Source organism: Pantherophis guttatus, chromosome 2, assembly GCF_059756535.1.
Source record: "Pantherophis guttatus breed Tessera chromosome 2, ASM5975653v1, whole genome shotgun sequence".
Taxonomy (NCBI): Eukaryota; Metazoa; Chordata; class Lepidosauria; order Squamata; family Colubridae; genus Pantherophis; species Pantherophis guttatus.
In genome coordinates, this window is record NC_142064.1 from 255,319,909 (window position 1) to 255,332,723 (window position 12,815).

Below are 12,815 nucleotides of genomic sequence, written 5' to 3' on the forward strand. Positions count from 1 at the left end.
TCCAATCTAATGTCTTGCAGATGCATCAAAAGTACAAGCTCCATTACTCCCAAGCAAATAATTGGCATAGATCAAATTCCTTCTTGGATGTTTGAAAGCCCTACCCAGGGATCACATTCCCAAAAGTGAGTGAGGCAAGGACAAATCCAGCAATAGATATAATAATTTAAATTAAAATTCTAATCAGTTCAAAATAGGATGGCTCCCTATGCATTCAGTGATTTACCTCCTCTCATCTTAAAAGGATAAATCAGCAAAAATAGTTGATTTAACTGTGCCTTTCAATTATCCAAGGATTGCCCATAACACAAGGAAAAGCAGATTTAGATACAGCTCCTAAACCGCAAATGAGAAGTCCAAAGGAATGGAATTGGAGCTGAACTTCAAAACAATAATATTTATCAGACAGATAAATTAGACTTCCAGAAACAGTATAGGTCAATTTTTCATATCATCAGCTACTTTCAACCCACCCCCATGTGTTGCTGATATTGTCTCCATCCTGCTTAGCTAAAGGCTGGCTGGGAAGATAGGAATTGCATTTTAACCAATTGGAGAAATTAATGTGGTTTTTTTTTCCGCTTGCAAAAAAGCTCAGGCGCAGATAGTTCCGATCGGAATCTCTTTGACGGTTTTATGATGTCTGTTTCTTTTCTGTGTTCTTTTTATTTTATTTTTCTTTCTGTTTCCTCTGTAGCTACATTACTCACAAATCATTCTGGGATATACGAACACAACTAATAAAGAGAAAAGGAAGGAAGGAAGGAAGGAAGGAAGGAAGGAAGGAAGGAAGGAAGGAAGGAAGGAAGGAAGGAAGTAATGAATTACGGTGTTGATCTTTAACAAATCCAATTCCTGGATAAGGAAAGGAGTAATTGAGAAGGAAGGAAGGAAGGAAGGGAGGGAGGGAGGGAGGGAGGAAGGAAGGAAGGAAGGAAGGAAGGAAGGAAGGAATGAATGAATTATGGTGTTGATCTTTAACAAATCCAATTCCTGGATAAGGAAAGGAGTAATTGAGAAGGAAGGGAGGGAGGGAGGGAGGGAGGGAGGGAGGGAGGGAGGAAGGAAGGAAGGAAGGAAGGAAGGAAGGAAGGAAGGAATTATGGTGTTGATCTTTAACAAATCCAATTCCTGGATAAGGAAAGGAGTAATTGAGAAGGAAGGAAGGAAGGAAGGAAGGAAGGAAGGAAGGAAGGAAGGAAGGAAGGAAGGAAGGAAGGAAGGAAGGAATTATGGTGTTGATCTTTAACAAATCCAATTCCTGGATAAGGAAAGGAGTTATTGAGAAGGAAGGGAGGGAGGGAGGGAGGGAGGGAGGGAGAGAGGGAGGGAGGGAGGGAAGGAAGGAAGGAAGGAAGGAAGGAAGGAAGGAAGGAAGGAAGGAAGGAAGGAATGAATGAATGAATTACGGTGTTGATCTTTGACTACTCCATTCCTGGATAAGGAAAGGAGTAATTGGGAAGGAAGGAAGGGAGGGAGGGAGGGAGGTAGATTACAGTGTTGATCTTTAACTACTCCATTCCTGGATAAGGAAAGGATTAATTGGGAAGGAAGGAAGGGAGGGAGGGAGGGAGGTAGATTACAGTGTTGATCTTTAACTACTCCATTCCTGGATAAGGAAAGGATTAATTGGGAAGGAAGGAAGGAAGGGAGGGAGGGAGGTAGATTACAGTGTTGATCTTTAGCAAATCCATTCCTGGATAAGGAAAGGAGTAATTGGGAAGGAAGGAAGGGAGGGAGGGAGGGAGGTAGATTACAGTGTTGATCTTTAACTACTCCATTCCTGGATAAGGAAAGGAGTAATTGGGAAGGAAGGAAGGAAGGGAGGGAGGGAGGTAGATTACAGTGTTGATCTTTAGCAAATCCATTCCTGGATAAGGAAAGGATTAATTGGGAAGGAAGGAAGGGAGGGAGGGAGGGAGGTAGATTACAGTGTTGATCTTTAACTACTCCATTCCTGGATAAGGAAAGGAGTAATTGGGAAGGAAGGAAGGAAGGGAGGGAGGGAGGTAGATTACAGTGTTGATCTTTAGCAAATCCATTCCTGGATAAGGAAAGGAGTAATTGGGAAGGAAGGAAGGGAGGGAGGGAGGGAGGTAGATTACAGTGTTGATCTTTAACTACTCCATTCCTGGATAAGGAAAGGAGTAATTGGGAAGGAAGGAAGGAAGGGAGGGAGGGAGGTAGATTACAGTGTTGATCTTTAGCAAATCCATTCCTGGATAAGGAAAGGAGTAATTGGGAAGGAAGGAAGGGAGGGAGGGAGGGAGGTAGATTACAGTGTTGATCTTTAACTACTCCATTCCTGGATAAGGAAAGGATTAATTGGGAAGGAAGGAAGGAAGGGAGGGAGGGAGGTAGATTACAGTGTTGATCTTTAGCAAATCCATTCCTGGATAAGGAAAGGAGTAATTGGGAAGGAAGGAAGGGAGGGAGGGAGGGAGGTAGATTACAGTGTTGATCTTTAACTACTCCATTCCTGGATAAGGAAAGGAGTAATTGGGAAGGAAGGAAGGAAGGGAGGGAGGGAGGTAGATTACAGTGTTGATCTTTAGCAAATCCATTCCTGGATAAGGAAAGGATTAATTGGGAAGGAAGGAAGGGAGGGAGGGAGGGAGGTAGATTACAGTGTTGATCTTTAACTACTCCATTCCTGGATAAGGAAAGGAGTAATTGGGAAGGAAGGAAGGAAGGGAGGGAGGGAGGTAGATTACAGTGTTGATCTTTAGCAAATCCATTCCTGGATAAGGAAAGGAGTAATTGGGAAGGAAGGAAGGGAGGGAGGGAGGGAGGTAGATTACAGTGTTGATCTTTAACTACTCCATTCCTGGATAAGGAAAGGAGTAATTGGGAAGGAAGGAAGGAAGGGAGGGAGGGAGGTAGATTACAGTGTTGATCTTTAGCAAATCCATTCCTGGATAAGGAAAGGATTAATTGGGAAGGAAGGAAGGGAGGGAGGGAGGGAGGTAGATTACAGTGTTGATCTTTAGCAAATCCATTCCTGGATAAGGAAAGGAGTAATTGGGAAGGAAGGAAGGAAGGGAGGGAGGGAGGTAGATTACAGTGTTGATCTTTAGCAAATCCATTCCTGGATAAGGAAAGGAGTAATTGGGAAGGAAGGAAGGGAGGGAGGGAGGGAGGTAGATTACAGTGTTGATCTTTAGCAAATCCATTCCTGGATAAGGAAAGGAGTAATTGGGAAGGAAGGAAGGAAGGGAGGGAGGGAGGTAGATTACAGTGTTGATCTTTAACTACTCCATTCCTGGATAAGGAAAGGATTAATTGGGAAGGAAGGAAGGAAGGGAGGGAGGGAGGTAGATTACAGTGTTGATCTTTAACTACTCCATTCCTGGATAAGGAAAGGAGTAATTGGGAAGGAAGGAAGGAAGGGAGGGAGGGAGGTAGATTACAGTGTTGATCTTTAGCAAATCCATTCCTGGATAAGGAAAGGATTAATTGGGAAGGAAGGAAGGGAGGGAGGGAGGGAGGTAGATTACAGTGTTGATCTTTAGCAAATCCATTCCTGGATAAGGAAAGGAGTAATTGGGAAGGAAGGAAGGAAGGGAGGGAGGGAGGTAGATTACAGTGTTGATCTTTAGCAAATCCATTCCTGGATAAGGAAAGGAGTAATTGGGAAGGAAGGAAGGAAGGGAGGGAGGGAGGTAGATTACAGTGTTGATCTTTAACTACTCCATTCCTGGATAAGGAAAGGATTAATTGGGAAGGAAGGAAGGGAGGGAGGGAGGGAGGTAGATTACAGTGTTGATCTTTAACTACTCCATTCCTGGATAAGGAAAGGATTAATTGGGAAGGAAGGAAGGAAGGGAGGGAGGGAGGTAGATTACAGTGTTGATCTTTGACTACTCCATTCCTGGATAAGGAAAGGATTAATTGGGAAGGAAGGAAGGAAGGGAGGGAGGGAGGTAGATTACAGTGTTGATCTTTAACTACTCCATTCCTGGATAAGGAAAGGAGTAATTGGGAAGGAAGGAAGGGAGGGAGGGAGGGAGGTAGATTACAGTGTTGATCTTTAACTACTCCATTCCTGGATAAGGAAAGGAGTAATTGGGAAGGAAGGAAGGAAGGAAGGAAGGAAGGAAGGAAGGAAGGAAGGAAGGAAGGAAGGAAGGAAGGAAGGAAGGAAGGAAGATAGAGTACAGTGTTGATCTTTCTTTCACAAATCCAGTCCAGGATAAGGAAGTGGCAAAGAGGGTGCCCAATGGAGAAAGTGCAGAATAAAGGAAGCCCATCTGCTTACCAGAAGGAATGGAGAATTGGGAGAGAAAGGAGAGCCCCCCTCCCTATTGTTAATTCTGCAGTTTTCTAATCCCACTCCCACCCTGCCAGCCTCTGGTCTCTGCACGGCCCATTAAGGAAAGCTCCTTATCATTGGGGGGGGGAGTTGGATCAGAGCAGCTGGTAAGAGGATTGGTTATCTCTACAGCCTGGGGAGCCCGGCTTAGGTGCACTCAATCCCTGGCCGTATGTTGTCGGCTTGTTGGGGTCATGTTGATGCCGGGTGGGGGAGAGAAGGCTTTTGTAGCAAGAGAAGGAGTTAGTCTATCACATCCCTAGCTAGTATTTGTCTTAACAAAAGGAGAATATTTGTAGCTCAGAGTTAGAATGAGGGGTCCTTGGTGTTCTCTGAGCTTCCTTGTTTTCTTACAGACCTCTCATTACCAAACTAGGTAACATTATCAGGGCTAGTAAGGAGTGGGATTTGCTATCAGTTTATATTCTAATGGGTTCCCCTGTCAGGGTTGATGAGGATAGCCTTACAAATTCTTTGGTTGGACTGTTTACTGTTGGCTTGTTTGGCCAACAGTTCCTTGACTGGGGTATTTTTTTAGTTTTGGATTGTTGTCCTGATGTTTGTTTGTTTGTTTGTTTATTTATTTTATTTTATTTTATTTTATTTTATTTTATTTTATTATTTTATTTTATTATTTTATTTTATTTTATTTTATTTTATTTTATTTTATTTTATTTTATTTTATTTTATTATTTTATTTTATTTTATTTTATTTTATTTATTTTATTTTATTATATTTTATTTTATTTTATTTTATTTTATTTTATTTTATTTATTTTATTTTATTTTATTTTATTTTATTTTATTTTATTTTATTTTATTTTATTCAATTTGTATACCGCCCTTCTCCTAGTGGACTCAGGGCGGTGCACAGCCAAAACTAAAACACATACCAATACAAAATTTAAAATCTTTAAAAGAATTTCATGACTTTGGCCCCCAAATTTAAAACATTCAAACTAAAACCCATTGACAATTTAAAAAACTAAAAAAGGTAGAAAAGGAGGGGGGGGTTCACGCCAGCCCTGCTTGATGAAAAAGAAAAGTTTTTAGGGCACGGCGAAAGCCCCGGAGATCCAATATCCTTCGTATGTCCGGGGGCAAATCGTTCCAGAGGGCAGGAGCTGCCACAGAGAAGGCCCTCCCCCTGGGGGTCGCCAGCCGACATTGCCTGGCTGACGGCACCCTGAGGAGTCCCCCTCTGTGGGAGCGTACTGGTCGGTGGGAGGCTATCGGCGGCAGAAGGCGGTCCCGCAAATACCCAGTTAATCTTGGAGTTAATCTATGCTGATTGCTGGTGGTCTTTTTTGCTTGTTGATTTATTCTTTGTACTATTTATCTTTTCCTTCTTATCTCTCCAACTGCAAAGTCTTCCCTTCTCTTATCCTATCACGGGTCTTTTTCCCAATTTCCACCTCATCGTGGCCCAAGTAGGCCCTTCTTTCTGACATGTCCCCACGACACTGACTTCATCTGGTCCAGGGGCCTCCAGCCTTGGCAATTTTAAGACTTGTAGACTTCAACTCCCAGAATTCTTCAGCCAGTCTTCTCCCTCACTCTTCTGAACCTGGAGACAACCTGAAGGCATGTGAAATCTGCTAGTTCAGGGCAGTGTGGGATTCAACATTTTTTGCTACCGGTTCTGTGGGTGTGGCTTGGTGGGCATGGCACGGCTTGGTGGGTATAGCTTGGTGGGTGTGGCAGGGGAAGGATACTGTAAAATCTCCATTCCCACCCCACTCCAGGGGAAGGATACTATAAAATCTCTATTCTCTCCCCACTCCAGGGGAAGGTTACTGCAAAATTCCTCTTCACCTGGGACTCAGGAGGCAGAGAATAGATGGGGGCGGGGCCAGTCAGAGGTGGTATTTACTGGTTCTCCGAACTACTCAAAATTTCCACTACCGGTTCTCCAGAACTGGTCAGAACCTGCTGAATGCCACCTCTGGTTCAGGGGTGTCAAACTCAATCCCATTGTGGGCCACGTTGGGGTTTTGTTTGCCCTTGGGGGGCTGAGGTGGGCGTGGCCTAATCAATGCAGCTGACTGGGGGGCCGTGGCCAGGCCCAGGATGGCAGGGGCTGGTCCCTCGCCGTCTCTGGGACAACTCCGTGGCCTCTTCTGGGCCGGATTCAGCCCATGGGCCGCATGTTTGACACATCTGTACTAGTTTTATTCCTTTTAATTTGGAGGAAAGTCAAGGAAAATAATTTGAAGCAGAGGCCACAGAGGGAGGAGTTGTGACAGCAACTGTTTTGTGCCTGTGTTATGCCCTGCTAGCCCACTCAGAGATGTTGTTTTCCATGAAGATTTAAATATAAAAATGTCCTCAACATTCATTCAGTGACCATTCAAAGTGACAATGGCAGTGTCTTACGGCCAATTTTCACACTTGCGACCATTACAACATCCCCATGATCACAGGATCAAAACTGGGGCGCTTGGCAACTGATGTGTACTTATGACTGCTTGATTCACTTAACAACTGCAGTGATTTGCGTAACAAGCATAGCAAACAAAAAGTCGTAAAATGGGGCAAAACTCACTTAAAAACTGCATTGCTTAGCAAAGGAAATTTGGGGGTCAAGGGTGGTTGTAAGTCAAGGACTACCTGTAATGATGGTCACACTTTCTGACTTTTAAATCTTCTGATTTATTTAAAGAGTACTTTTATGGTTTAAAGAAAGATTAAAATCAGAGAAGTCATTGTACACTGATTGGCCTTATTGCATGAATGAATCTGGCTCATTTTAAATGGTTCCTTACTATGGTTTGGGTGCGAAGATAGGTGGTCCTTGACTTATGACCACAACTGAGCCCAAAATTTCTGTCACTAAGTGAGATTTGTTAAATGAGTTTTGCCCATTCTTTTGACCTTTCTTGCTACCATTTTTAAGTGAATCGCTGCAATTGCTAAGTTAGTAACCCGGTTGTTAAGTGAGTCTGGTTTCTCCATTGACTTTGCTTGTCAGAAGGATGCAAATTTATATGATTATATGACCCAGGACACTGCAACGGTCATAAGTATGAACTAGTTGCCAAGCGTCTGAATTTTGATCACATGAGAGCTGGGAAGCTGCAATGGTTGTAAGTGTGAAAAAGTCATTAAGTGAATTTTGCCCCATTTTTACAACCTTTCTTGCTGCTGTCGTTAAGTGAATCCCTGCAGTTGTTAAGTTGGCAAGATGGTTGTTAAGTGAATCTGGCTTCCCCATTGACTTTGCTTGTCGGAAAAGTGATTATATGACCCCGGGATACTCCAACCGTCATAAATATGAACCAACTGCCAAGCACCTGCATTTTAATCACATGACTACATGGGGAAACTGGAATGGTCATAAGTGTGAAACGCAGTCATAAGTCACTTTTTTCAGGGGCATTGTAACTTGGAACGGTCACTACATGCACTGTTGTAAATTGAGGACTACCTGTATTATATTTGTCCATTTTCAAGGGACCCCAGTAGGATATTATTTCCCTTGCCGTGAAAAAACCTCAGCTGCTGGATTTCCTGCAATCCAGATTTTCGCAAAACTGCTTTTTCAAAACACAACTGTTTTTCCTTGAAGACATTTTGCTTCTTATCCAAGAAGCTTCTTCAGATCAAGAAAATCCAGTTGCCTTTTGAAAAAGCACCTTTGGGACAACCATGACCTGGATGACTGAGAATCTCCATAGACAGGCAGTCCAAATTGCTATGTATTCTTTTTTTTTTTTTTTTTTGCCTGATTTGATGGCACTCCACAAAATAAACTCTTCCAGCTCAAGGCTTTTTGTTTTAATTAGCCATTTTTTTCTGGCCTACTTTCCTGTTATTTAAAGGCATGGCACTCATCCATTCTGCCAGTCCCTAATCTCAGATGTCAGCTTCCCAATTTTCAACTGCAGGCTTATTGATCCAGCAAGTTGGAAAGGAACAGAAGGCAATCTAAATTAATTTCCCGCAGAGAAAACAGGAACACTTTCCCTCTTAAACTCTTCCAGTAGAAATCCTTCTGTGCAATCTGGGTTAGAGCATTTTCCCAGGCTGGATGGCCAAAAAAAAACACAACCCAGCACAATTTTCGAAATGAGATTTGCAAAGATCCAAAGACAAAACAGGAGAGCCTGTAAATCAAATATTTAAGGAACAGTGTAAGAAACAGGGTGCATCTAGACTTCTTATCTCACTTTGTTTCTAGATTTAATCTAGAACTCAAGAGTTCTAAAGCTGCAGGATGACCTTAAACATTACATACTAATAGGCCTTGATGTATGACCATATTTCTGTTGCTAAGCAAGATCATTTTTAAGTGAGTTTTGCCCCATTTTATAACCTTTCTTGCCACAGTTGTTAAGGGAATCACTGCCATTGTTAAATTTAGAATTTAGACTAACAGAGTTGGAAGGGACCTTGGAGGTCTTCCAGTCCAACCCCCTGCCCAGGCAGGAAATCCTACACACGTCAGACAAATGGTTATCCAAAATCTTCTTAAAAACTTCCATTGTTGGAGCATTCACAACTTTTGGAGGCAAGTTGTTCCACTGATTAATTGTTCTAACTGTCAGGAAATTTATCCTTAGTGCTAGGTTGCTTCTCTCCTTGATTAGTTTCCACCCATTGCTTCTTGTTCTACCCTCAGGTGCTTTGGAGAATAGCTTGACTCCCTCTTCTTTGTGGCAACCCCTGAGATATCGGAACACGGCTATCATGTCTCCCCTAGTCCTTCTTTTCATTAAACTAGACATACCCAGTTCCTGCAACCGTTCTTCATATGTTTTAGCCTCCAGTCCCCTAATCATCTTTGTTGCTCTTCTCTGCACTCATTCTAGAGTCTCAACATCTTTTTTACATCGAGGTGACCTAAACTGAATGCAGTATTCCAAGTGTGGCCTTACCAAGGCATTATAAAGTGGTATTAACACTTCACGTGATCTCGATTCTATCCCTCTGTTTAACATGGTCAACATGGTTACTTAACCATGTTAATTAACATGGTAATTAACATGGTTGTTATGGTAAATCTGGCTTCCCATTGTCAGAAGGTCGCAAAAGATGATCCCGGAACACTGCAACCGTCATAAATATGAGTCAGTTGCCAAGCATCCTAATTTTGATCGCATGACCATGGGGGGGGGGTGTGCTTCAACAATCATAAGTATAAAAAATGATCTAAATAAAGTCACTTTTTCCAGTGCCTTTGTAACTTCATACGGTCACTAAAGGAAGGGTTGTAAGTCAAGAACTACCTGTAGTCCAGTCCTCCTTTGATCTCTTGCCACTCCATCTCTGGATGTTGGTGGCCACCTCGAAGATGTTCTCATTTCTCTTGCTTGTCCCAAAGGTGCTTTTTCTGGAGGCAACTGAACTTTCTTGTTTTTTCTTTGAAGATGTTTCACTTCTCATCCAAGAAGCTTCTTCAGCTCTCAATGGATGGAGGGGGAATGGAAGGATTTATATTCCTTGCAGGCAGCTGGTCATTTGCATCCTTTTAGTGGATCGTTGAAGCACTTGGAGGTTTATCTATGTCCTCAGGGTCACCTGAGTAGTACAAATAGTTCCTGTGTAGTCTGCAATTTTTTATTTATTTATTTATTTTGGAAATCCATTCCTACTCTCACGCCATTCATTCAAAGAGTGTTCATCCCAAACTGTATAGCTAAAAGTCCCGAGGACACAGATAATGTGCTTCAAGGACCCTCTAAAAGGAAGCAAATGACCAGCTGTCTGCAAGGAATATAAATCCTTCCATTCCCCACTATCCTGTCAGAGCTGAAGAAGCTTCTTGGATGAGAAGCGAAACGTCTTCAAAACAAAAAAAAAAACCAAGAAAGTCCAGTTGCCTCTTGAAAAAAAAAAAAAGCACCTTTGGTCACCTGGAATCTCTACAGAATTTCTTTTGCTTGGTTTTGCTTCTCCTCCAAAAAAAAACGAAGCCCCCCCCACCCACCCCGATTCTCAAACCCCATTATTCCAATCCTGGCCCCCTCCTCCTCCTCTCCTCCTCCTCCCGCCCCACTTACGTGTCCGACTCGTCTTCTTCACCTGGGCAGCTCCGCGTCCCTTTTCCGCCTCCTCCTCCTCCTCCGCTGCTCCGCCGTCTTCGGTTTGGAGGAGGGCAATTCTCAACCCGGCCACTAGGCGGGGGAAACTTAAAAAGCCCCCGCACGGCTCTGCCACTCGCTGAAGAGCTTGCAGGACCCCGGCTGGGATCTCTTGGTCCACTTGGGGGGCCACCCCAGAGCCGCCCCGACCCCAGCGGCTCTCGATTTCCGAGATGTGGACGATCCCCTTGCCTTGATCGTCCAAGATTTCGAAGAGGATCCGGAGACTGTGGAGGAAGGGGCGAGGCAGGCGGGGGCCACTAGGAGGAGGGTCTTCTGCGATGGGGGGAAGAGAAGGGGTCGCCAGCCCCCCAGAATTCATCGGAATGGCGGGGGGGGGCGAAAGTCGTGGGGGGGCTTAGATTTGGGGAGAGGGGGTTGTTCAGGGGCGAAGAAAGTTGGAAGTTCTTGGAATGGGGCTGAAAAGCTCTTTTTTTGGGGACAGATGCAATAATTCTGCCAGGGATCGGAGTTAAACGGGGCTCCGTGGGAAGAACGCCGGCGAACCGGTTGAATCAGGGCAAAAGAACCGGGCAACCAAAGCTTTCTCCCTCTCTTTTTTATCTCTGCTCGCCCCGGCAGTCAGACGTGAAGATCTCTGGTTTGACCCAGTCGAAAGATCCGATGGGATTGGGTCATGTGACCCTGTCGGATAATCACCCTGGATGCCAGACGATTAGCAGCTCTGCTAATGAGGTGGATTCCTCTCTCTGCCGAGTGACCGGGGAAGGGAGGGGAGGGAAGGGGAGAGGTGGGGGAGAGTTTTCACCTTCTGTGGTTGAAAGTTGTTAACCGAAGTGTCAGCTCAGTAGCCTCTTTCTTCTCATCCTCTTCTTCTCCCCTTCTCTGATTTACAGACTGCAGAATAATAGAGGTGGAAGGGACCTTGGAGGTCTTCTAGTCCAACCCCCTGCTCAATACAGGAGAGCCTGTATCATTTTAGACAACTAGCTGTCCAGTCTCTTCTTAAAAGCCTCCAGTGATGAAGCACCCACAACTTCTGAAGGCAAAGATGTTGATTGTTCTCACTGTTAGGAAATTTCTCCTTAGTTCTAGGTTGGTTCTTTCCTTGGTTAGTTTCCATCCATTGATTCTTGTCTTCCGATGCTTTGGAAAATAGGTTGGCCCCCTCTTCTTTGTGGCAGCCCCTTAGATATTGGAACATGGCTATCATGTCACCCCTTAGTCCAGGGGTCCCCAAACTTGCCAGCTTTAAGACTTGTGGACTTCAACTCCCAGAATTTTCCAGCCAGCATTCTGGGTGTTGAAGTCCACAAGTCTTAAAGCTGCCAAGTTTGAAGACTTCTTCCCTAGTCCTTCTTTTCATCAGATTGATCTAATCTAATCAGAATAGAGCTGGAAGGGACCTTGGAGGTCTTATCTAGTCTAAGCTCCTGCTCAAGCAGGAGACCCTAAATATATCATTTGAGACAAATGGCTGTCCAGTCTCTTCTTAAAAGTCTCCAGTGATGAAGCATCCACAACTTCTGAAGGCAAACCATCCCATTGGTTGATTGTCCTCACTGTTAGGAAATTTCTCCTTAGTTTTAGATTGCTTCTCTCTTTGATTAGTTTCCCTCCATTGTTTCTTGTCCTGCCTTCTGATGCTTTGGAAAATAGGCTGACACCCCTCTTTGTGGTAGCCCCTCAAATATTGGAACACTGCTGTCCCTTCCCAAACCTTCATCTCCATCTACATCAGGAAATTCCTTATCAGGCCCAGCCATGTTCACAAAATCATCTGCAGAGTTTCCTGTTTCCAGAATACTTCCTCAGCCTACTGTAGATAGTTTCAATTTTTTTTAAATGTAGAAGGCAAGGGAGAAGATGACTAGAAGTGCTGAGTTGTAGAGTCTGTGGTTGGTCCCTGGCATCTTTGTCACATTTGGGGGGCTTTGCCCAAAGCAATGCCTTCATTTGAACCACAATGACCAAGTTCACACAACATACCAAACCCAAACTGAGCAAGCTATAGTCCATAGGATGAAATGAGGGAGAAGGTTGAGAGAACCCAGTTTGTCTCTGCTGGATGCTACTATGGCTTCAAAGAAGGAAGAAGCCTTGAGTCACCAGGAGATAGGTTGCACGTAAATTTAAATGACGATAGTAATGATGATGATGATACAATGATGCAAACATGAATCACCCAGCTCTGAAAATGCAATATTCTGCTTTAACGTGAATCTCTCCTTCTTTAAATAAAACTGACAACTCCCTTGGGAGGTGGAGAGTGCATGCAGAAAGAAAGCAAATAGTTTTATACTGTATTAATATAAGAAGAGTGAGTTTTAATCTTCTCATCGTTCCCACCACCCATCTCCTTCCACTTATGACTGTAACTTTGTTGCTTGTATCCTTACAATTTATATTGATATTGTTTCCTGATTGCTTATTTGTACCCTATGACTATCATTAAGTGT

The 12,815-nt window shown here is 43.7% G+C and overlaps 1 protein-coding gene across 2 annotated transcripts in view; it reads right to left on the bottom strand.

Moving 5' to 3' along the window:
* Positions 1-10,781, bottom strand: part of SAPCD1 (suppressor APC domain containing 1) — a 29,671-nt gene extending 18,890 nt beyond the window's left edge. For both annotated transcript variants that reach the window (XM_034421550.3, XM_034421551.3), the window contains exon 1: positions 10,315-10,781. In XM_034421550.3, coding sequence (XP_034277441.2) covers positions 10,315-10,717 — 403 coding nt within the window. In that variant the 5' untranslated portion in view covers positions 10,718-10,781. The remainder of the gene's footprint in view (positions 1-10,314) is intronic.
* Between the last annotated feature and the right edge of the window lie 2,034 nt (positions 10,782-12,815).